The 25,957-nt window shown below is 44.8% G+C and overlaps 1 protein-coding gene across 4 annotated transcripts in view; it reads right to left on the bottom strand.

The window, feature by feature from the left end:
• Nucleotides 1–12,087: 12,087 nt before the first annotated feature.
• LOC135385890 (atos homolog protein A-like) overlaps nt 12,088–25,957 on the bottom strand; it is a 75,800-nt gene continuing 61,930 nt past the window's right edge. For 3 of the 4 annotated variants that reach the window (XM_064615488.1, XM_064615489.1, XM_064615487.1), the window contains 8 exons: nt 24,308–25,466; nt 18,902–19,030; nt 18,681–18,751; nt 18,311–18,422; nt 17,399–17,560; nt 17,205–17,264; nt 16,156–16,331; nt 12,088–12,483 (listed from right to left, as the gene is read on the bottom strand). In XM_064615488.1, the coding sequence (XP_064471558.1) occupies nt 12,318–12,483; nt 16,156–16,331; nt 17,205–17,264; nt 17,399–17,560; nt 18,311–18,422; nt 18,681–18,751; nt 18,902–19,030; nt 24,308–25,466 (2,035 nt within the window). In that variant the 3' untranslated portion in view covers nt 12,088–12,317. Of the gene's footprint in view, nt 12,484–16,155; nt 16,332–17,204; nt 17,265–17,398; nt 17,561–18,310; nt 18,423–18,680; nt 18,752–18,901; nt 19,031–21,587; nt 21,721–24,307; nt 25,467–25,957 lie in introns of those variants that run through there. The other variant, XM_064615490.1, reaches the window with a different exon arrangement.

Here is a 25,957-nt window from a genome sequence, read left to right as displayed (position 1 = left end):
GGCTGGGTTCCACGAACGGGCACTTGTTCTCTGCCTCCCATCCCCAACAACACCGGATATCCTCTGGATGTACGAATGATGCCCTAACGAGTTCGTACGTCCGACGGATGTCCCTCAGATATCCATAGGACGTACGAATCCGTTAGGACATTCTTCGTACATCCAGAGGACGTTCGGTGTTGTTGGGGATTGAAAGAAAAGCAGGACCAAGGGTCGCGTCCCTGAACCATATCGTAATCCCCTCAAGACCGTGGCTTTCGTGCGCGACCTTGTTTACCTGTAGCTTCGAGCGTAGTTCAATTCTGGCGCCGTTGAACACTATGACGTCATTTGTTTACAAACAGGGAGAGGTCTATTGTTGGACGTAAACGAAAACGATCTAAGCGTGTTGCATTCTTCCGCAGGCAACTCAAGGTCTAACTCAACTGCTCATGCGCGCTGCACCTGCGTAATGCTATTTTGTGTCCGAAGTAACTTGGAAGTAACTCGTACTTTTTTTAAGTAACTCAGTAACTGCGAGTTACGTTTCAGGCTGAAGAACTTCGTTATTAACTTAGTTACATTTTTCACACGGTAACTTAACTTCTGACGAGTTCTTTTTGACGGGTAACTTCTCAATCTATGTTCTGGCGTGCAGCACAATGCATGCATGCCCCACCAGGGTATCTTCTAATCACAGTACTGTGTTATTTAAGTGTGATACGCTTCCAAACTGCAACCATAAAAGCGAGTTCACCACTGCTTATGAGTTGGAGAATGCCGATGATGTCAGTATCATAGATCATTTGTGTTGTATATATGATCGATTTAATTTTGTTTCTTCATCATGTGACAGTAAGGTTGTGGATGATATTTAACGATATCGTGAAGCATAGCATGCGGTCGTACGTTCCCACGAGGAAAAAGCACTTTGGCAATATTAATCCTTGGATCACGCGCAGAGTTATTCACTTGAAACGTCAGCTGAATCGACTAACGAAAGGGCGCTCCCCCACCCCAATCGGTGCATATCGGTGAAATTCAGCTACAGTTAACAGATAACATTCGTCGAAACCGTTTTTTAAACAACCAAACGCTGAAAAAGTTTGCGGACTCACCGCGTACATTCTGGCACTATATCTCACCATCTAAGAAGGGTACGGATGCTATATTCCTCCTGGTACTTAGCATACGGCAGATGATTTAAATGCTTTTGCTTCCGTGTTTTCTGCTGCTAACAGTATCATAAATACAAGGGTCGTCCAAGGTTAACCGAGACTTTTGCTCGAGAAAAATCAGTGAGTAAATGTAATTGAATAAAACTTTCGGAGTATGAAGTGCAATCCTTCTCGGGTCAAATGCAGCCATCATGGCGGCGAGTTGTGTGTCTAGCTGTGGAACAGTGATGCATAATCAAGTTCCTTATGAAGGAGAACATCAAACCAGCTGAGATTTTGTAGAGATTACGGGCACAGTATGGGGAACAAACGATGTCAAGGGGAAGGGTGTGCGAATGGTTTGGCAGACAGTTTGGCGAAGGACGGGACATTGTGACGAATGAACCACATGACACGTTCGTCCGACTGCAGTCATGCGAGTGAACAGCAAGCGTTGAGCAAGCCATTCTCGAGAACCGGCGAGTAACAGTTTGGGACATTGCAAGTTCAGCGTAATATTGGTGTCGGCAGTGTGGATGACAATCATTCACGTGTAATTACTGTCCCGCAAAGTCTGTGGCAAGATGGGTTCCACGACACCGCACTTGTAACCAGTAAGGAGCGCACACGGCAGTCTCTGAGCAGCTGCCTGAACCGGTTTCAGTACGAGGGGAACGAACTTTTGCAGTCAATCATCACATGTGATGAAACCTAGATGCATCATTTAACCCCAGAGACAAAAAGCAGCAGCGTGGAATGGCGACATAAGGCTTCCCCTCCGCCAAAGAAAAGCAAGATGTAGCCGTCTGCTGGGAAGTCCATGGGAACTGTCTTCTGAGACATGCAGGGAGCCATCCATGTGGACTTCTTGGAGCAAGGGGTCACGATTAATGCCCAGTACTGCTTCACGTTGATAAAGGGTGCCGTGCGAAACGGAATTCGCGAGGAAAGCATAATTCTTCTTCATGACAATGCTCAGCCTCACACGGCGAATTTGACTGTAGCGACCCTGGCCGAAATGCGCTGTGAGGTTTTGCCCCATGCCTCTTACATAGCAGGCTTAGCCCCAAGCGATTACGATTTGTTTGGGCCCCTTAGAGAGCACCTTGGAGGAAAGAGTTTCCACACAGATGAAGCCCTCCAGAAAGATGTCCTGCAGTGGCTACGACAGCAGCCCACTTCTTTCTACGCCAAAGGCATCGAAGAGTTGCCAGACTAGATGTGCACGGTGAATACTTTGAAAAACTAACGTAGTTTGGTGCTTCTCGAATTTTTCATTGTATTGGAAGAAATAAAGTCTCGGTCAACCCTGAACGACCCTTGTCCCCCTTGTACATTGAAAAGGTATGAGGACGTGCCGTCAATCAAGTGTTCCTTGTTCAATAATGCTGTACGGCCTGTACCTGCACTAATATTTTTTCACTTAAATGCTAGATCAATGGAATCAAAGTATGATCTGTTGCTACTGATGGATCTTTTAGGACTGGAAATTGATGTAATCATGATTAATGACGCGTGATACCGATCTGAGAATGTTTTCTTTCTTTCGCCTAATTAGAATCTTTCTTCTTTCTTGCTGAACCGAGAAGGTTCACTGGGAGGAGGTGCTTCTATGTGAATTTTTTGAACGATTTATTTATCTAAAAACGGGGGTATCAAGTGAACCGCATATACGTGCGGGTGCCCCACGGGGGAGCATTCGGTCCACTGCTGTTTATATTATACATTAAAAATCGACAGAAATGCGCGGTTCATTATGCAGACGACACTAACGTACTGATATCAGCATCGGACGAGACAAACTTAGCAAACAGCGGAAACACTGTTCTGGGAAAAGTCAAGGGTTGGTCAGGAAAGGGCCGTTGGCAAGTAAATACAATGGTCGTTCAAGGTTGACCGACATGGAATTTATCCACCAGCTAGCTTGCATTTACGCCATCCTGTCAAGGTTCACCGAGACTTTTATTACTTTAAATACAATGGTAAATTCGGGAAGCACTAAACTACATCAGTTTTTCAAAGCATTCACCGTGCGCATCTAGATACCGCTGCCATCGGTGTGGCAACTCTGGTGGTGCTGGTGAAAGGGCTCGCCGTTGTCGGCCGTAGAAAGACGTGGGCTGCTGTCGTAGCCACTGCAGGACGTCTTTCTGGGGGGCTTCATCTGTGGAGCGTCTTTCCTCCAAGGAGCTCTTTAAGGGGCCCAAACAACTTGGGGCTAAATCTGGACTGTAAGGTGCATGGGGTATAGCATGGGGCGAAACCTCCCAGCGCATTTCGGTCAGGGTTGCTACCGTGAAATTCGCCGTGTGAGGCCCTGCATTGTCATGAAGAAGTGAGGCGGCCCATAGGAGACGACGACGCGACTCTGTTACCGCGCGCCACTGCGCCTGCAAAACCCACGTACCCCTCGGTCTTTGGTGTGGAAAACGATCAACGCTCTGACTGGAAAGGCCAGAGAGAAGCTTCTCTTCCCAACCTTAGCAACGCTGATTGGGATGCCATTACAAGAAACGGCTGAAGCCTTTGCGCACTGTCTCATAAAAAAGGCCACCACGGTCCAAGGATATCCTTTACATCACCGAAGATCCACACATCTTGGACCAACCATTCGCCGTGGCGGAACTCGCATGTGCTCTACAATCGTGTCGGCGTCGCAGCGCTCCAGGAATGGATGGGATTTCCTATCAAGCACTCAAAAACATGGCAGATGGTGCTAGGTCCCGGCTCTTCAGCTACTTAAATGACATATGGGAACCCGGCATCATTCCCACCTCCTGGAAACAGGCGGTTGTCGTACCCATCCTAAAGCATGGGAAACCAAGGCTTCAAGTATCCTCGTACCGCCTTGTTTCCCTCACGTCCACTGTGGCTAAATTGATGGAACGTCTAGTGCAAGCCAGGGTACAGTGGTTCCTCGAATCTGAACAATTTGCTGCCGAGCAACATGATAGGCTTCAGAAGGGGCCTCAGCGCCGCTGACAGCGTGCTGGAATTCTCATCTGCAGCGGACAGTGCAAAGAAGCGGAGGCTAACAATGTTCAGTGTCTTTTTGGACGTGAGGCAGGCGTTTGATAATGTCAGCTCGGCGATCGCTGTTAGCTGTCTACACAGCACTGGTGTCACTGGGAGGACACTCCGCTTCGTGGCAAATCTACTCACTGGCAGAACGGCGCAAGTTCGTCTGGGAGGCGTCCTTAGTGCTCCTTGCGAGGTTGGGGGCTTACCTCAGTGCAGCGTCTTGAGCCCTACACTTTTCAACATTGCAATGGCAGCCCTGCCGAGATCTCTCCCGAAGGCTAGGCCACCAGTCTCCATTTCCATCTACGCCGACGACATAGCCCTGTGGTGCACCGGCTGCAAGATGGGCATGGTGAAGAAAAGTATGGAAGAAACATTAGAAGCCGTAACCGACTATCTCGAGGGCGTAGGCCTTTCCATCTGGACCGAAAACTCCAGCGTCATGATCCTCAACAGAAAGCATCGCCGGACGGTGGGAATCAAGCTTCGAGGGCACAACATTCCTCTAGTCAAGACACAACACTTCCTGGGGATCGCCGTGGACGAGAAGCTCAGCTGGAGTCCTCACGTTGCAGTCATCAAGTCATCCATCGGGTCCTTCCAGAACGCTCTGAAGCGCATACGAGGCACTGATTAGGGGTGCTCATCCAGAGCACTAACCTCCGAGCTAGCCAGGTACGGCCCCGAGTTTCGGGAAAAACGCTAGGGCATCTTGCGCAGCAAGCAGCGATAAAACCTGTACACAGAAGATCAGTGGATTAGATGACTGCATGTTGATGTCGCAGCTTGGCCCACTCAACCAACCTGCCAGGGCCTGCCGTTCGGAGCAATCTCTGGCGAGTGCGCCCGGGGCGACTGCCCCTCTCGCCTCCCCCCCCCCCCATCGCTACTGCTCTGGGCTAGATTAGTACTGCATAAGACCGACTGACGCGGGTATGAGGAAGTAACCTTCAGTAGGGATAGGCTAGGGCTAGATTAGTACTGCATACGACAAGCTAACACGGGCGCGAGGAAGTAGCTTGCGGTAGGGATCGGTTAGGAATAGATTAGTACTGCATACGGCCGACTGACGCACGTTCGAAGAAGTAGCCTGCGGTAGGAATAGATCTGGAATAAATTAGTACTGCATAGGGCCGACTGACGCGGGTACGAGGAAGTAGCTTGCGGTCAGGATAGGTTAGGACTAGATTAGTACTGCATATACGACCGACTGACGCCGGTACGAGGAAGTAGCTTGCGGTTGGGATAGGTTAGGAATAGATTAGCACTGCATATACGACCGACTGACGCGCGTACGAGGAAGTAGCTTGTGGTAGGCATAGGTTAGGAATAGATTAGCACTGCACACGACTGGCTGATGGAGACGCGAGGGTGTAGCCGGCAGTACAGAACGGGATCGGGTTAGATTACTACTGCATACGACCGACTGACGCGGGTGCGGGGAAGTAACCTGCGTTCGTTAGGGTAGGTTAGTACTGCAAACAGCAGACTGATGCAGACGTGATGAAGTAACCAGTAGTAGGGATAGGATAGGATTAGTACGGCACAAAGTGAAGCTGTGATATTATACAACAACAGATGGTAAGTTGCAGGGTAGACGAGCTCTCATCGAGCAGTATAAATAAGGGCAAAAACACTGCTAAATGAGGTCTGTTTTTAGCGAAGCAGATCAGTTAAACCCTGCCGCGGGCGCAATGAAGTATCCTGCGGTAGGGATACGTTAGGGATAGAGTTGTACTGCATACAACCGACTGGCGCGGGCGCTAGGAAGTAACCTGCGGTAGGGATACGTTAGGGCTAGATTAGTGCTGCATACGACTGACTGACGCGGCCGCGAGGAAGTAGCCAGCGGTAGGGATATATTAGTAGTTCATATGGCCGACTGAGGAAGTAGCCTACAATCAGAATAGGTTCGGGCTAGGATAGCGTTGAATGCGACCGACTGACGCGGGCGGGAGGAAATAGCATGCGGTAGGGATAGGTTAGAGCAAGGTTAGGGCAAGATTAGTACTCCATGCTACCGAATGATGCCGACGCGAGGATGTAGTCGCAGCAGCGATAGGTTAAGGTTATATCAGTATTGCTGAAGACCGACTGACTCGGGTGCGATGAAGTACCCTGCAGTAGGGCTAGGGTAGGGCTAGAATAATACTGCATACGACCGGCTGACACGGGTGTGAGGAGATTGCGGCAGGGATAGTTTAGGGTTAGATTATTACTGCTTACGACCGAGTGACGCGGCAGCGAGTAAATGGCCTGCGGTAAAGATAGGTTATGGCTAAATTAGCACTGCATAGGACCGATTGATGCGGTTGCGAGCAAGTTGCCTGCTGTAGGGATACGTTAGGGTTAGAGTAGTACTTCATATTGCCGACTGATGCCCACGCCAGGAAGTAGTCTGCAAGCAAAATAGGTTAGGGCTAGGTTATACTGCGTACGACCGACTGACGGAGGCGGGAGAAAATGGGATACGGCAGGGATAGGTTTGGGCTAGATTAGTACTACATGTGGCCGACTGATGCAGACGCGAGGATGTAGCCGTAGCAGGGATCAGGGATAGGTTAGGGTTAGTTTAGTATTGCATAGGACTGACTGACTCGGGTGCGAGGAAGTACCCTTCAGTGAGGATAGGCTAGCGCTAGATTAGTGCTGCATACGACCGACTGACGCGAGGAAATAGCCTACAGTAGGGATTGGTTAGGGGTACATTAGTACTACATGCGACCGACAGACGCGAGCGCGAGGAATTAACCTGAGGTAGGGGTAGGTGAGGGCTAGATTAGTAATCCATACGCAGAAGTAATGAAGACGCGAGGATGTAGCCGCATTAGGGATATGTTAGTGTTAGATCACCTGCATACGAACGACTGGGGCAGGCGCACTGAAGTAGCCTGCTGTAGGGATACGTTATGGCTGGATTAGTACTAATACCGTCGACTGACGCGGGCGCGAGAGGAAGAAGCCTGCGGTAGGTATAGGTTAGGGCTAGACTATACATAATATGTACAAGACCGACTGACGCAGCCGCGAGGCAGTTGCCTGCGGTACGGAGAGGTTAGGGTTAGATTAGTACTGTATACCGACCGACGCGAGCGGGAGGAAGGAGCCTGCGATAGGGATAGGTTAGGGTAGATTAGCACTGCAGACGGGCCACTGTGCAGATGCGACGGTGTAGCCAGCAGTAGAGAAAGGTTCAGGTTAGATTAGTACTGTATACAACTGACTGACGAGGACGCGAGGACGTAGTCTGCGTACGTTAGGGTAGATTAGTGTTGCAAACTGCAGAGTGGTGCAGACGCAATTAAGTAACCGGTTGTATGGATAGAATAGGATTAGTACTGCATAAAGTGAAGCAGCGATGTTATACAGTAACAGATGGTACGTTGCAGGGAAGACGAGGTCTCATCGAGCAGTATAAACAAGTGCAAAAAACACTGCTAAAGGAGATATGTTTTTAGCTAAGCAGATCAGACCCCAACAACATAAGGCTGTCCTATGGATATCCGATGTACGTCAAAAGTTGGATGTTGGTATATCCTGGGGATAACAAGTTTCGTCCGATATATGTACGCTCACAGGTTCAAATGAGAGAAAGAAGGAGTCCTCTTTGACGTCCGACAGACATCCAACCCAACAACGCACCGCAGTCTTAGGGATACCCGATGTACGTCTGAAGCTGGATGTTGGGATATCCTGAAGATAACGAGTTTCGTCCAATATATGTACGAACACATGTTCAAGGGAGAGAAAGAAGACGTCCTCTGAGACGTCCGAAAGATATCGATAGGGACGTTATGCGAACGAGGGAGGGACATTTTATGGACATATCTTCCAGCTAATGCTCCTAAAAAAGCAGGCATAATATATTCTGAATTTTAAAGCATACATGCTCTATTACTAATGCGAATAATTTAATTAATCTAACGTCATTGTTGGACTACATTAAATTAATGGCTAACACAGTAAATACTACGCCCAGCACTTCGCGGACTTCTCCAATGGGAGAGCCCCTCAATTTCTCGACTCTCGTCCTTCGTTTTTCGCTTTGTGTCGGTTCGCTGACGTGTTGTGCGCACTTGCCAAGTTCGAACATTCCAAGAACCACCACTATGCTGGTTCTTTGATGTTTCCGAAAAAAGAAAGGCGCTCTTGTAGCTTACAATAACTGCAGGGGAGCGGAATTATACTCGCACAGCTACCGTCACTTTTCCTTGTCAGTTATGTCGCGAAAATGATGAAATTCCTGAATCCGATTTCAGTCATGGCATGTTGTCCCTTAATTCTTAGTAACTGTCTATCCACATTAACGGTGCAAAAAAGTATAGTTTCACAAAATATGATGGCAACTGATGTTCTGAGGCTGGAACACATAGAAGGGACAAATACATACAAAGCCTCAAGTTCCTAAGAAATTAATGATGCGTCGATCCCGTCGTATGAATGTGTGTACGAGTGAGAGAGTGTTTGGTTTGTCCCTTCAGATGACGCAGCCTTGGAAGTCGCTGTGGAGGTGTGTTAGCTTAGCCCAATTGGTAGAGCCCTGGACCGGTAATCCAGAGGATGTGGGTTCGAGTCCTACAGCTGGCTAACCTTTTCAGTGACTTCCTTTTTCTCATCACTAAATATGTCACATCAAACGCTTGAATCTCACAGAAAAAAAAATGTCACGGGCAAGCAGCGCAGAATACTGGATGTCTGTCGGAGGTCCCTGAGGAGTCCTTTCTCCACTTGGACCTGTGAGCGTACACATATGTCGGACGAAACTTGTTATCCCCGGGATATTCCAACATCCAGCTTCAGACGTACATCGGATATCCTTAGGACTGTCACATGTTGTTGGGGCATAGATCACCGCATATGTCCGTTTCTGGATATCCTGAGGATATCAATTCCGCGCTTTATTTTCTTCATCCACGCTGGATATCGGAGGGATATCCATCAGACAGACGAATCCGACCACGAACGTTAGGACATTATACGTACATCCAGTTGATATTCGGTGTTGTTTGGGGATAGACCCTGCGTCAGTCGAGTAGGTATGTTGGGTCTCGCATCCTGGTATGGGGGCAATTTGAGACAATTCCGCACACACACACAGTGTAACGATGAAAGATAGAAGTCACTGAAAAGGTTAACCAGCTGTATGTATTTGTCCTCTCTATGTTGTTCCAGCCTCAGAACATCAGTTCTCTCATGTACACATAGCCGCAGCACCTCACTGCACCAGAGCAAATAAGCTTCAGGCCACTGGCTGTGTGAAAGAGTTCCTTGAAGGCCAAGAATTGGACTAAAAGGTTTGACAGAGTGACGGTCTTCGGGAGCATGCAAATAATGTGATTAAACATCCAAATGCTTTCGAGATCTGCAAGCGTAGATGAATTGAAAGTTGTTACCAGTTTTCTCGCGCCAAGCACGCACTTGCTTGAACAAATGAATTGTTGCTAATCCTCACGGAATCGTCTCAAACTGCCCCCATACCAGGATTCGAGGGCTAACTTACAGTGGTGCCAGGTCGCGCGTATGAATGTGTGCCACTCGACCATAATGTTGTGGTAGGTTCGCGCCATAACTCTTCCATCAACGCCGTCTTTCGATCAACAATGTTGCTTACAGGGACTACGGCATCCATCCTGGTAGATTCCGAAACTTCAGTACCATGATATTCCTCGGTGATCTCTTACAAGGGCAGGGAAAGCCGCAAGTGAATAGGCTGCGTATGTACCGAGCAGTCCGATGAAACACATCGTAAGAGGCCACATGCGCCGACGGCGTGGGGATGGGGGGCTTGGGGGCCAGAGCCCCCGGAGCTTTTCCAGGGGGGCGCAGGCTCCCTCCGAGAAATCTTCACAGCTGACACTCAAGATGAACGTTACGAGGGATATCCGAACAATCATGGTGCTTCATTCTCGACCTCCAATTCTCCACTCTTGCCCGCACTTCATGCTCGACCTCATTGCATTAAGCGGGGCCGAAGTACCCCATTGCCTGAAGCGTTTGGGCCAGGAAGGGGCGCGGGGGGCGTTGTGCCCCAGCCCCTCCGGCGGATTGAAAACTCTCCGCCCATGGCAAGAGCAGGCGACGGATTGCGGAAGTCCCTCTCCACAAAAACCCCGAACACGCGTAATTGCACCAATGAGAGCAAGTCTTCTCGCACAGCTGATCAGCGGGCGTCGGAAAGGCGAGCTAGCCGGCTAGCGCCGGTTATGTCGGAATCGGAAGGCGACGTCGCTTCGCTTCCAAGCGATTCTGAGGAGTACACCAGTCATGAAATTGTGCTATATGATGACCCTTACTCCATACACCCTTTGCCACTCCATCCTGTAGCGGGCGAAGGTGCAGGCGGTGATCAGCTTCACATCTGATCGCTCATTATGCACAGTTCAGCCAAGTGTTTTTACCGTTGTCCACTTGTAAGTGAAAGATGACTCTGTGCCCCAGTGGAACCTGACGAACACCTAGGTGTCGGCTGTATTTGATGTGTGTCTGCGGACGGAGCTCCTGCTCGTTTACGCTACGAACCCATCTTTTGTCGCGGTGGCCGCAGCATGCGTCTTCTTGAACCACTTGAGAATAGGTAGAGTGACAAAGACGTCTGGTACGTACGTTTACCGGTGATTCTATACGAACACGCCTGTTTCATTTGGAGCGCAACTGCTGTACTGAAAAGAAAAGTTTTTCTGATACATGGCTTACGTATACCGCTCTTAGTAAATAAATAAATACTTTATTTTCTTTATTATTGTTTCACACAGGCGTCTGTCTTTCCTAGTTCCTGGATAAGCCTGGTTTATGGCTACCTTATGTAACCGAAGGCAGGTACCAGATTGTGCTGTGCCCACAATCAGGGATCTCTACCCATCAATTTCATATCGTGGATATAACATAAGAGTCAGGCTGCATTTCCATATTCCGCCTCATGTCGCAGTTTCACTATTAAGCGAGGCTCACAACAATTTCGAGGAAATAGGTTCTTTCACATACGAAGCCACGCACGACGCCATGCACGAAGCAGACGCCATGCACGAAGCAGACGATATCTCCATATCTCAGAGAGAAAATGAGGGAGCGCGGCGCCGCGAAGCCCTCGCATTGCTAGAATTAAATCATGCGTCACGATGACGCATCGTTTGTTTTCCCAGAGGTTGTGCTGATTGAAAAAACTCGTTTATTTGATACCCGAGCATTGCTCAGCAGCAAAAATTGGCGAAATGGAATATCCAATGGTGCCATGCAGTCTCCTGTTTCCTACCCATGTGTTGCGATAGTCCCTTTGACTTCCAAATTAAACAAAAAAATCAACTAGTATTTCTAACCCAGGACTACACTTTTTTAATGCTATATTTCGGTCCTTCTGAACTGATATAGTACAGGATGTCTATATGTGTTGTGGCTTGGGGGAAAAAAATGGTAAACTTCACACATGTCGTGCCTACGTTCCCTCAAGGAATAGGTTTCAATTCTCTGCTCAGGGTAGGTGTCGGACGCTGACAGATATGGTGTTAACCTTTCTCAACGCAGTCCTGTTTGAATTTGCATGCTTGTAAAGCTGTACTCGTCCCATGCCCTCTCCAGTGCATCCTGCTTTTTGCCCTGGCAGAGCCACCTGTTGGCCATTCTATCCGGTTTCAGGAAAGAGGTATTTCATGTGGTGTATGTTCACATCAGTGACAACACCATCCATTTTTCGAAAATATGCGTTGGCCAAGCCACGCATTGGTTATGGTGTACTCTGCCAACAGAGTTTTTAGAAAGCACACAAGCACTTGCGTTGGTCAACCTCTTGTACAACAGCACAGTTATTCCATGGCTAACGTGCGAGTATATTTTTACGAAATCCACATTAGCAAAAGTTCGTTGGGAACAACAAGAACTCTGTACCTTTCCCTTCTGATATCCAGCACCATGCAATGAAATTAGAGTCTGACGCAACTTCCTTCTACACATTTTTTGTGTTTATTCGAAGGTATCTATGCAATAAATTAACAACATGTATATATAGATATATATATATATATATCTCATCATATATTTATGTATGTATGAACAAGTCATTGCAACAACTGGTTGGGATGGCAAATGAAGGCCTTCGCACAGTAATATTGTAATATACTGACATTCCTACATTACAGACAGAGTCACCATCCAGTTTTTCGTAGCCTCTCATTCGTATGGAGAAAATTTAGGATTTACTGGGCACTGCGTGAAAGATCGCAACTCATAGGGCTGTGCACCATGGATGGTTGCGGCGTCCAGGTCACTTTTCCTGAACACAATGATCCGAATATCCGTGTGCAAGTAAATGCGACCAGACTTTGAGCTTGCAAACCTGCAAAATACAAAAACAGAACACTGGTAAAAGATGGCCACTGAGATAAATTTTGTTCCTGTGTTCCAGTTAGTGCTGTTAACTAGTCCTATGATTAACCCATCACATGATTATCACAGTCCTGTGTTGAGCAGTCTCTACCCCAAGGAAGAAAGACACAACCATAATGATAATGACAATAAAAATATTTTAACTTTCATATCTTTACAAGGTCCTTGGAGATGGATAGGGTTAGATTAGGCTAGATTAAAAAGAAAATAAAAAATATAGAGATGTTGGTCCCGGTGGCCCCGGTTGGTGGTGGCTGCTCCAGTAATTTAGGCTGGGAAAGTTTGGAGATGGAAATCTGTGGTGTTTTGGTGCTTTGGTGTTTTGGTGCTTTATGGCACAAGAGCGACTAAGGCCAAATAGTGCCAAGACACATGATTTATCTCTGTGCTGTGTTTTGCATGTTCTATGCTGGTTTGAAATAAGAAGGATATTACGTGTCATTGATTTAAAAGGAGCTGTGACTGTTTTTGTTTTGACTACAGTGCTAAGAAAAAATAGGTGTGTTGTTAAGTTTGAAGCAAGGCACGGAGAAGTATGTGGGATTTAGCCACGGCAATATACTGCCACTGATACTCTCCGGCCTCCCTTCTGTAACTGTCGCATCCATGGCGCCCACCGCACTGCGAGGGTCCACAAGCTTTGGGAAAAAGTCTCTGGTGAGGGAGTCGCCTATTTTCCTCTGTCGAAAAAGACTTCGAGACATTTCCGGGGCGAGGAGCTCACCCGGACCACCCTACCCATGTTGGGATTCTGGGCATCCCCAGGCGAGGGAGTCGCCATTACTCCTCTGTCCACAGGACTTCGAGGTATGTCCAGACGGGTGGTTGTTTATTCTCCTGGTTCCGTCACACCCACAACCAGCAGACGCCCTGATGAGATGCTGAGCTATATTAACTTAGTAAGGCCAGTTGCTTCTAGGTAGCTTAACAAGCATGGAAATCTGTGGTGATTTTTGGCACTTAAGTGTTCTTGTAAAAGGGACAAGAAAAACTAGCATTCATTCTCTCACTCAACTTACAGCGACCTGAAGCTCCACTGAGCAGTGACAGAAACCAATCATAAAGCGCAATACAGTCGCCGTCTGATTTTTCGGAGTGAGCGGGGATGGTGCAAAAGTCGAGCACTCCGAAAAAACGAATTTCGCTTCAAAAGTCAACTTTATTAAATAGTCCCCTTTATTAAGCAGTAACTTTATTGTACGTCAGAAAAAGTTGTCGATGCTCCATTGATGGACAGTCTTCCATCTCTGGCTGATTATATCGGCTTCTTTTACCCAAAGCGATATTCCGTCACTGTATACGGACGAAAGCACCGCAATCGCCTTCATTAATTCCGAGTTTGACGGCTGCGCTGGGAGACGGCAAGACGTCGATTAACCGAACACGTGGAGGGAACATTTCAGAACAACTTCTGGCAACATTAGACGTCACCATTCCGCAAGTCGGTATCACCTAACGCCTGCGTGCTTTAGGTGAAGCTCGCTTCACGGCACTGTCGCGCGACTCGCGGGTGGACAGTACGTGCTGCGCCTTCGCGAATTTCGGCTGCGTTTCGGCGTTTCCACAGGCCTCCTTCACTCAGAGTGATGGAAAATGTACAGTCACTGCCCATTTTCTTGCACAAATTTTTATATTTGGTTGGTTTAGTTCTTGTCATGCGAATTTCGGATAATACGAATATTTTCCGGCGTCCGGAGAGATTCGTATGATTGAGATTCTACTGACGACGACGATTCGACGTCATGACAGTTCCTTCATCTGGGATGAAGTGAACGGACCACACGAGCGAAGACCTCACTCATAACCATATTAAAGAAACAAACAAACAAACCACACGAGCGAAACGTGGGCACTTGGCGAAACAGCAAAACTTGCACGATCGCTATTGGTGCAGCGGTTGCCCATTTCCCGATGTGGAAAGGGGGCATGGTTCCCTTTTGACCAGCTTCACTCCTTATTCCAGGTCCAGTTAAAGTGGGTCGTAAGGAAAAAATGAGTAATACGCAGTTTGTCATATGCACGTGGTGAGCTGGCGACCGTTCGGGACGCTTGCTGGCTGGACAGAGACCGAAATAGCGACGGGGCTGCACAGCGTCCGAAATTTTGGACGTTGTTATATATTAACTCTATGGGGCCCGTGGCCGTTCCGCGAACGCGTCCCAAAAATCGGTCGGCGACTGTACTAGCCAATCCTCACAATCGTTTTCACGACAAAAGTTTGCATGTGAGAAGGCCAGACACTGCATGGCCTATGGCTAAACCAAATGCCATGGGCATTTCAGTCAAGGCCGGTCCCCATGAATTAAGAGGGAGCATGAGATAATATTTCTTGCGTGTCTGGTTACTCTGGTATTGATCATGCTTAAGGCCCTCGGTTTTCTGCTGCGGCAAATTCAAAATTCCGCGGCACCGACTTGTAAATTCCGCAATTTTCCGTGGCGAGCAGTCAAAGGCTGCTTGAAACGGGAAACACTTTATTTTCTTGGATAATGTGGGAATAAAAAATATTTTATGAAATTATAGATTCAAAGCACTGTTGTGGCTCAGCATTACATACATGATATCTTGTGCTCTCCTCTGATGCGGTCTATCGCCTGCAATCATTTTATACCTGCTGAAAGATCCTTCAGCATCTGCAGAGTTTATAGGGACTTTATAGGAAGGAGTCTGCAATACATGCCCTGGGGAAGTTACATCTTTAGGGCACCCTTTTTTGTTGCTGGGCTGTAGGCATTATTTAAGAGTCTTATCTTTTTGAAGGCAACCTCCCAGACACCAAATCAAAATCCCATACTGCCACCGCTAAACTGCACATGTGAGGGACGCCGCCCCTTCTTCAGGCGAAGTATGTACCATAAACTTGGGCTAACGTTAAACTACAATCTGTCTGTGTTTGTCCTGCAACATGGACAATTTCGTAAAGCATACTTCAATTTTGTAGAGCAGGCTTCACCTCATGCAGGGAAGCGTCAGGAGAAGCCCACTTTCGAGAGGTGTCGTTCGTATTCGGCGAATAGTCGAATATCCGGAAACCGGAATATTGGGTATTCGATTCGTGAATGGAATACTTCGATTGATTGATATTCGATTCGAATTCGAGAACTCGAATATCCGCACACCCCTAAAAATAAGGGGATCCGTGAAATTCTGTGCCAAACGAAGGATTCCGCAATTAATTCGGAATTACGCAAAATTTCGCGGAATCGCGGAAAACTGAGGGCCTTAATCATGCTGAATTTGCTGAACAATCTTTTTAAGGATTTTCAACATGATTCGCAGACATGTAGAACGGTCATCGTGAACATGCTTTAAGACAATAATGGTCTCATCGCCACAGGACCTTGCCTGAAATATGCACTTTTGGTGCCACTTGCCTATTGTCATTTTGTTATATTACGTTCCCCATATGTTAATCATCTGTATGTATGTTCTTTTAACCTCCTAGTGCCTTGGATTATTGCCTTCCTGCCATTTCCTTTATATCATTAACGTGTGTTGCTGTATATATGTACATTACTGTAATTTGATAGTGCGCCAACACCAACGCTCTTGCGGCCGTTCTTGGGCACAATAAACTCATTCATGCATAAAGTTCTGCTGGTAAATGTAATCCGAAACTTACCTGAGGTGAATAAGGTACCTCAACCATTTGCTAGCTTCCACGTTTTGCTCTGAAGCATCTGTTGGCATGTACAATGTACGTTGTCGAAGAAATGTCTGGCAGTTTGGAGGCATGTCTGACAGGTCATATCGCACCACGAACATCTTCACAACGGTATTATGAGGGTTGAAAAGTGTCTGAAAAAAAATGTGTGCGCATTCTTTGAGGCTACACCACGCATGCTACTGCACCAGACAGGTAGGATGTTATAGCATATGTGGTCAAATACTGTATTACAGGGCTTGACATTTTTGTGCATAACACCTTATAGTGCCTGATGTTACCAGAGGTGAATCCAGGGTTTTACTGAAGGGGGAGGTTCCAAGCTTTGAACGGCATGCTACATACACTACCCATGGTCAAGTGAAGTACGGGTATGCGACAACAGAAATTGAGGGTAGTCAGGTTCCAGACCCCTTCCCCTAGGTCTATGCCACACGTTACAAGTTTGATATCCATTGACAATGACGAACATAAAGTTGATTTCTCCATAAAGTTGCTTCTAGCGATATTTGAAGCTTGAAGTAGTACACAATTGTAGTAAGGCAAAAAACACAAATAAACATCCACTACTAAATTACTGCTCCACGTTATTGTGAATCTGTTCTATCTGAATGCTCGACAGAAGTGATTAATGTGCAGATGTTATGGAGAACACATTACTAATCTAGGTTAAGATCTTATCCTGCCATTCAAGTGTAAGCATAAAATCTGATATTTGGGAATGTAGATTCACTTGAATTCACTGAATTGTACGTACGGGAAGGTACAAATTCACAAGCTGCATCAACCAAAAGGAAAAAAAAGAAACACGCTGTCTCTGGTGGGGCCACACCAGCACAAAAATTTTGTAGCACAAGAAATTATATAATCGAAGTTTATATCACTAGTAATACTCACAAATAATACTAAATGCTACATTTGTGCTTCAGGCTTTGGGGAATATAACTGGAGAAAATCAATCCCTCATAAATCATCTGTGATTGGCAATGTTACTTTATGAGACCTACCACTTGGATTGTCCCTGCTTTTGGAACGTGGTAGCCTTTCATACCAAGGTTGATATGGCCCTGAAATGCAACATACGAGTTTGAAGGCGACTATAAAAAGCAAAGACTAGAGAAAAAGAACAGCAGAGGGAGAATTAATGTGTAGTGATAGACAGAAAATTGCTGCACAATGCATGCTGACCTATCAAACTTACCAGATATGGAGAAACCACCTTGTCCATGTCGTGAAGTGAATAGAAGAAGACAGTGACTGGAAGAGTGATGTGTCGAGGACAGAAGGAGCCACTGGCTCCGATTTCAGCCACAAATCCCTGAACGGTGCTGACCGGTTCCAACCGGCCATTTAAAACTGATTCCTGCAAACATAGATGAATGCCAAATGTCAGGTCTGGCTTGTCATGTTAGGATCAAAATTGGGTGTCAGTGTGAGGAACAGGTGGCTGATTGCGTTAGGGCAAGGCATCAGTTGAGCAGAGCCCGCTTGCACCAATGCTGAGGAAATTCCTCAGTGCAGTCCTCAGTGGCTATGGCAGGGCTCTACGCAAGAGCAGCGTTGAGCACTGCAGAGGGTGCCCGAAGCACTACCGAAGCTAATGAGGACACCACTGAGGTAACCCCTCAATGTTCCTGCAAGCAGGCCCTGATCTAATTGAAACTCAAACTAATGCAAATGCCCACTGCATGCTAAATGTATATTATGGCTGACAAGACAACTTCTTGAAGCAACTAGCTGAAGTCACAATTGTGTCATAATTTAGTTAGCATTTTGAAAGTTTGCAGGGCAGCATAAAGCCCATCCATGCACCACCTCTACTCTATCACCCCTCCCAAACACAGCATTTGGACAACAATCTGAATACGTCAGCTTCAGAAATTGTCTTTTCTAACATGCCTGTAACTCCTTGCATCTCAGTCGATAAGTCAATATTATCATAGTCACCATAGATGAGCTTTGCTTGCCAACATTCATTACCCACAATATATATATTCTTTTTGATCAAATTTACATGACTGCACTTATGTGTGTATAATTCTAAATCGTTGCACTAAATTTAGGAAATGGTATTTTGATAATTTCTTTCCCAAAGTGGCAGCTCATTACTCACCTCGAAATTCACAACGAGGCTACTTGTTGTAATTGAGGCTGGGGCACTCGAACTGATGAGATCTTCTGCATTTTGGTATTCTATACCATCTGGCTCTTTCTCAAACAGTGCTCTGCAGTAAAGAAGCAGAACGGATACCTAACGCATGCTCTATGCTTTTTCTGCAGAATAATGTGTTCCTGATCCAATAACCTGTTGACAAACTAACATTACACACTTCCCATCCTAAGGTGTGAAAACTTATGCACGACATGTAATTTGTCATCATTGTTCCCTCTGGCAAAATGGACTAGTGGACAATGCCAACAGTGACACAATGTTGAGCTTTCTCAAATCCTAACTAAAAAGCAAAACAGGAAGGCCTATTTACTTCTTTATAGCCGACACTGACGTTAGCGTGCTGTCAAAGTCAAAGCTTGCACCCGACTTCCGTAGTGGAGCCTGCAAGTAAACACCCATTTTTTCAGGGAAGGTCTAAGATGTGAGCTCGTATGCAAATAATAATAATAATAGTAATAAAACAGTGATGCGGGTCAGAACATGGAGATGCCACAGACAATGAGTGCCATTTCTTATCTTCTAAACACTTACTGGGCTGGAGGTAAGTGGCAGTCCGGTTTTCTGGTGGAAAACCATGCTCGTAGCACTGTCCAGGGAGCGCCGAAACTGTGCCCGCTCCGCTGCTGTTGGCACGGAATGACTGCACGTCTGACACATCAACTGCGGGGATCAGAGGATAAGCATTTTAATTTGAAGTCTGCCAAAAGCTTAAAATACAGTTTAATATTATAGTTGGCAAACATAACTGACAGACAATGCTATGCAACAAATGTGGCCACACAAATAGAGAAATTGTGTAATATGAATTGAGTACAAACAGCAGTATTACATGATGTTAGGAAATATGGCAAAATTTTTTTAGATTCAGAAACCAGGAAGCCACACAAATAGAGAAATTGTGTAATATGAATTGAGTACAAACAGCAGTATTACATGATGTTAGGAAATATGTCAAAATTCTTTTAGATTCAGAAACCAGGAAGCACACACAATAGGACGACGATAGGGTGCTTCTGAACTCCTCTCCCATCAACAAATAAGTAACACATCTTGTCTTTTTCTGTATCACTGTTATCACTGTATAATTTCTGTATCACATTTTACAAGAAAAGAGGCAAACTTTTAAACAAAGATACCCTATAATTTTCATTCGCACATAACGTATGTGTGCGACATGTTTATGTGAACTAGACCCATGCTTGACCCCCGCATGTTTTGGTCCCGACAAAAGTTTACGGAATGCGTGAGCAGTGTACTTTCTTTTTAGCACGTGTGCGGCGGGAGAAGGCGGGCTCGTTCACTCGTTCAGAACGGTAAACGGGTGCACTGATAGTGACACACCGCGGAAGTTTCAGCACTGCATGATCGCTTGAATGAAAACTGCTGTGATGTGCCACTACCAGCATCGCACTGAAGAAAAAGTACTGTAAAAAAGGGGAAGGAAAGTATGGTGACACAGCACAAGAACTAAAGATTGTAATACTGCAGCAAACCTGCATTCACACTGCAGAAGTAGCATAATGAAAATATATATATATACAGGGTGTCCCAGCTAACTGTGAACATATTTTTTAAAAATATATAGTATAACACTTTTTCCAAGATGAAATCAATTGCAATATAGCATATGCTGAAGGGCACTCCCTAGGAGGGCATTAGCAAAGTCCAAAGGCAATGTCTTAATTAACTTTCATTAATGAACTTTTTAATTATAAAAGCTACAAAGTTGTCCCAATGAGAACATCTGTTCCTTTCGGTCACCTGATATCGTAGCCGTTTTCAGAACAAAAATCCGTTTGATAGATCGCTCGCAAAAAATTCGTGAAGGAACGCCATTTTTTTCTTTATTTTGTTCATTGCACTTCTTAGAAGACGCATCTTTCCTTCACCCCTAATGTGAGAGGGAGAAAGAGCACACTATCGCCTCTCGCGTCCTGGAAAAATATTAAAAGGAAACAGAAAATGCAACAGATGTTCTCATTGGGACAACTTTGTAGCTTTTATAATTAAAACGTTAATTAATGAAAGTTAATTAAGACATTGTCCTTGGACTTTGCTAATGCCCTCCTAGGGAGTGCCCTTCAGCATATGCTGTATTGCAATTGATTTCATCTTGGAAAAAGCGTTATATATATTTTTTAAAAATATGTTCACGGTTAGCTGGGACACCCTGTATATATATATATATATATATATATATATATATATATATATATATATATATAGAGGACACCAACAACACGGAATGGCTGCGAGATCCCTGTGTAGTGTTCAATAAAACGTTAGATATGGAAACATCTCTAACGTGCTGCCCATTAAAGTGCGTAATTCAACAGCTGAACCAAGCTCATCACTTCTTAGTTGTGACAGATATAAGAGCTTGTAATCTGAATGATCATGGCACTTCACTGGAAATGTCGTGGTTCCGCACAAACATGGAAGAAACCCGGAGCATGATACAATCTCAGAACAAGCTAGGAGTTGTGTTTCTCATCTCCTGTGATGTGTTTCAGAAGAAGTGCTATCATTGCCTCCACCCTGCCAAATTAAAATCAAACTGAAAACTATGTAGAAATAAATATGTCTGGAGATGACATTATATACAAAAACTAAATAAAATTCTGATATTGAATATTGAAAATTAGTAATTCTTATGCTGAAAATGATTTTTAGCCACATCTTATGTTATAGCCATAAGTTATGTTTCTACAAGCATAGGTGAAAGGAATGGCTGGTTGATATCAATAGAGGCATCTTAGCAATTTCTCTAGTAAAAGACTGAAAAATAAAACAATATATATATATATATATATATTTCAGCTGCTCAAAAAGGCCTTGTCATGTGGAACAGCAAGAAAAGAATTACGAAACAGTATTAGTAGCTGGTGTTGCCATAATTGGTGATTTCTAAATAATTTTGTACAGTTTTCTGATAACAATTAAATTAAATTAAAATGTCAATGCAGCATATTTTATTCTGCGTTTATTCCTGTAACACCTGATATTACCAATCTTTCTGCAGAAAATGATGTGCACAAATTCTATTGCTCTTCGTGTGCTGCCAAGCAGCTTTCGGTGCTACTGTCAGTGGTGCGATACAAATTATTTGCCATCAATGGCAACAAAATTCACCAAAAGGTTGTTCCAAAACTATGCTGTTTGTATAGACATATGCAAATCATCAATGTATGAGAAGAAATGTTTATGTATGACTTACAAAAGTGAGCAAGCAGCCCCAGTTTAGGTAAAGCTACTCTTGTGACGTATAATAGACTATTTCCCTGCATAAAGGTGACAACGAAGTTCAAAAAGTCCACGTTCTTCACCAACAGCACACATTTAAAGATGTTCTGTAGGGGAAGGAATGTTATGTTAGGTTCAACAGGGAACCAAAAAATCACATTAAATTTTATTTTTGTATACATTTGTACGTATTTTTGTATTTTATGTGTATAGGTGCATGACTATGGACATTTTCACAAAAGACATACGCAAAAGGTTTATGCAGGCAAAGGGTTCTATATGTATGCATCATGAATGAAACTCACATGGTAAAAATTATAATTTGGAATTTGTGTGGGCTAGCTAGGCTGGAGAAAACCAAATACACAAAAAGAGGATCCTTGGTTGCAGATTACATAAAATTACAGCTGTGCGAATATTCGAAATTTTGAATGTGTAACGAATATCTGATGCTATTCGAATGCTATTCGCAACCTATTTTCAGTATTTGAAATTTTCGAATATTTTTCGAATAGTACTGAAGCAAGATATCGCTATCGCCATTCTGCAAACGAGCTTCGCCTACATCCAAGCACACATACATCCATTACATCCAAGAGTTAGGTGAAGCCCACTTCACGTCACCGCTATTGTTCTTTTGGTGTACCACTCCATTCTGCACGTCGGCTTCGCCTCATTACACTCCAGTGTTAGGTGAAGCCCGCTTTACACTGTTTACAATATTCTGTCTATAGTCTACAACTTCTGTGAGCTTATGGTCAGCACTGTACTCTGGGCACTGCATGTTCCAGTAAATATACTCCCAACTTCCAGAGTGATGTTCAGTAACAGATGGAAATATGTGCAGTTTCTAAAAAAAGTACAGGAAATTCACAATGTAAACACAGAAATGAGGAGATGCACAGAAAGTAGGCTGCATGGAACACGTTGACTAAAGGCTGATTCACATTAGAGAGTTTACGGCTGCGTACAGCGTCTTATGTTTACTTTCGTTCCATCCTGAAGGATGTTCCATTGCAATGATTCGCTGTCAGCGGATGTAACACACAAGCACAACCCTAAACGCAGCAGTGTGAATCAGGCTTAACTCTCAATGCAGTTCATCCCACTAATGCAGTCTACCACACACAACACAGGGGGACCGTTCTCTCACGATATGTTATGCTGGGTGTAAAGCCTCACAAGTTTGGAGCAGAACATCATCGAATGAGCACAACACCACAAAATATTTCACCATGAGGTATTCAAAATTATTCGAATTGGGCCTTTTCTGATTATTCTAATTCGATTTGCCATCTGAAGAAATTACTTGGATTCGATTTGCGTTGCAAGTGAAATACTCGTAAACTATCTGCAACGGAAATTTTGCTATTCGCACAGCTCTATATAAAATGCATACAGGGTGTTTCACTTAACGTGATCAAAAATCGTATTAAAAAAATCTACTTGTCTGAACGTTATGGGGTCAATGCTATTTTTTTTTCGGGGGGGACTCTGCCATTACTTCTGAGCATTCTAATCAATTGATCCCAATTGATCTCCAAAATTTGAAATTTGAAAGACTACTTCACATTTTTTTACTTAAACAGAAAGCGCATATCAGATCTACCCCATTGCGTTGTAAAATACCGTCCCTATCGCTTTGGTAATAGCTGGAAATTTTTTTTTAAAGACATCATTTTAAGGTGCACAAATTGTTGACTGAGCTCAGTTCTTCGTCAAATTAATGCAAGATGCAGCTGAAAAAAAAAAGAAACAGTCACCCGTCCGTTCTTGTTTCCTTCTCACTCTTCTTTCAGATAACTCTGCCTTGCAACCATACTGCGGTTATCAGCAGAAGCTTGGAAAAGGGAAAGTGAAACAGCTGGTGCATGGCCACCTCACATCGCTTCTTTCAGGGATCTGAGCCGCGACCGGCAATTCGCGCACCTCGAAATGACGGTTTTTGCAATTTTTCTACAGCTATTACCGTTGTAGTAGTGAATGTATTTTGCAATAGAATGCGGTAAATCCGGCGTGTACTTTCTGTTGCCGTAAAAAAAAAAGTGAAGTTTGAAGTTTAGTTGGAAAAATTCAATTTCTCATGAATTAAATTTGATAAAAGTGCGCATAAGTCATGGCAAAATCTCCCCCGAGATAAATATCGTTGAACCCATAGTGTTCAGACAAGTAGATTTTTTAATACAATTTTTTTTTACGTTAGGTCAAACACCCTGTATAATGCTCAATATTTACGCGCGCTAAAGAAAGAAAGCGAGTTTGCACCACATGTTGAAGCACAATTAAGTTGTTCACAGGACTCTGAACGAAACATTTGGAAAGTCAGTCAGTGCAGCTCAGAGGTGCAGGTGACAAATTTGTGTTTTTAATGCAAAACAACAATGTAATGTTGTAGAATCTGCAACTACTACTGCAGCATATCTCTGGTGTTATAGCGTAAAGTTTGCAATATAAACAAGGAAGAGCAAACTGCTTTATGATATTTGCCATTTACAACACATGAAATACCTGCATATCCCATTGTTGAAAATGTAGTCGTATGAATGTTTCTCCCAGAGACATCTTTGAGCCAATTATCCAGTTTCAACAGTTAATGTATTGATGCAAATGTATTCAGCGGATGTGGCACGAATTACATGTGATAATACAGAATGAAAGAAAGTCAAGAAACAAAAATGCCATCATGTTACCCACCTGCCTGACTCTGTGCTTGTGGATAAGGTTGTTGAATATCTGACTGCCCTTGCCCACAACTCCATCCTTCAGCCTCAGGTTGCACAGCCCTTCATGCCAGGTCTTACTATGACTGAGAGGCTTCGTATGGCTTTTCTCAGTTGCACTGCTCACATTTTCAACTTTTGTCCTTGACACATCGTCTGTGGTAGCTGCTAACTGTTTCTTAAATGCCCTATAGGACCCAGCTTTCAATGCTTCCAAACAAGGTAAGTTCTTTGAATCACAAATGTCCTTTCCCCTGCACACTGTATTACCATTCTGCACATCTCTATCCTTGCACTGCTGTGGCTTCACACAGGGTCTGGAGCAACAAACGACTGCTGGGTCAAACAAGCTCAGGTCCTTGAACTTTTTCAGGCCTATATTGTTGCTCTCCTGAGCAGAGGCACTTGTAGGTTCTTTGATGGGCTCTATTTTTGAAGATTCTACACTTGGTAAAGTAGTCCTAACTGGTTTTGACACTGGTTGAGGCACTCTGGAGCCTTCACCCTGCTGCTGCTGCTTCCCTTCAATTTGCTTAGAAGCGCCCCCAACTTCAGAGCCTTCCCAGTTTTTCCTCAAGAAACGCTCAACAACTGGTCGCCGCTGTGGACGACTTTGGTGACTAACAGATGACATCAACTCTGGCTCCCTGCTGGACTTCCCTTTAACGCTGAGCATCAGGTGTTCCGGAGCCTCAACGCTTGGACTTCCACAACGTGATGGACTCTGGTAGCGCTTTGGGTACATCTGCAGTGACTGAGGTGGATCGAGAAGGCTCTCGCCGAGCAGAGAGTCACTACCTGAATCGCTCCTGGCTCTCTTTTTCGTGTCTCCAGCTTGTCGAGGAGACACGGGTCTCTCATCTTGTACTTCTTTGACTATATTGCTCTTTGGAGGAGGCAGCTTTTTTATGTTTGTCACACTTTGCTGTGTCGCAAAGGAGAAAAAGGGGTGTGGGGCGCCTGCACCAAAGTGCCGTGGGCAGGAGAGAATGGGCAGTATTCCTGGGCAGCGCGGAGCAGACTTCACAGACACCTTGATCGAGGTATTACGGCCCAGGCTGGCCACTGGGAATGTGTGCAAGTGAGGGTTGCAGTGGAACTTGCTTGAGAAAGCCTCTCCTGGCACAGAGATTCTGAAATTTTTTTGAATGGTTCAGTTGTTATTTTATCTGACAAAATGGCTGTGTGTCTGCTATTCCTGACATGCACTGGCACTTGCTTGCACACATGCTTTACTTCTTTGAAAAAAAAATTTGATTTTTGACACTAAAAGATAAGAGCAGAAAGACTAGGCTCATCTGTTAGATAAAAAAAGAAAGCTACACTAACATACCACTCTCTTATTGGAGTGAAACTAGTGTGTTGTCTCCTGCCGTTTCAGCTGTCCATATCGATGAACTGTGTGTTTCAGAGTACGAGGCTAGTTTCATTGTTTCCTTTTACAGCCCATAGCAACAACAACAACAACTTTATTTTATGACGATGATTGGGGAATTCAGTTTGTAGCATTGAGATGATCTGTCAACCCAAAAGACTGGTTCGTAAAGTGCACATTTTGACACGTGCCTGCCTTGGCACCAAAGGCATGCTGCATCCTGCAGTACATTGTAGCAGCTAAGTTTCC

Source organism: Ornithodoros turicata, chromosome 2 (assembly GCF_037126465.1).
Source record: "Ornithodoros turicata isolate Travis chromosome 2, ASM3712646v1, whole genome shotgun sequence".
Classification (NCBI taxonomy): Eukaryota; Metazoa; Arthropoda; class Arachnida; order Ixodida; family Argasidae; genus Ornithodoros; species Ornithodoros turicata.
The sequence above is the reverse complement of the archived record's forward strand: the minus strand, read 5'-3'. Positions and strand labels throughout refer to the sequence as shown.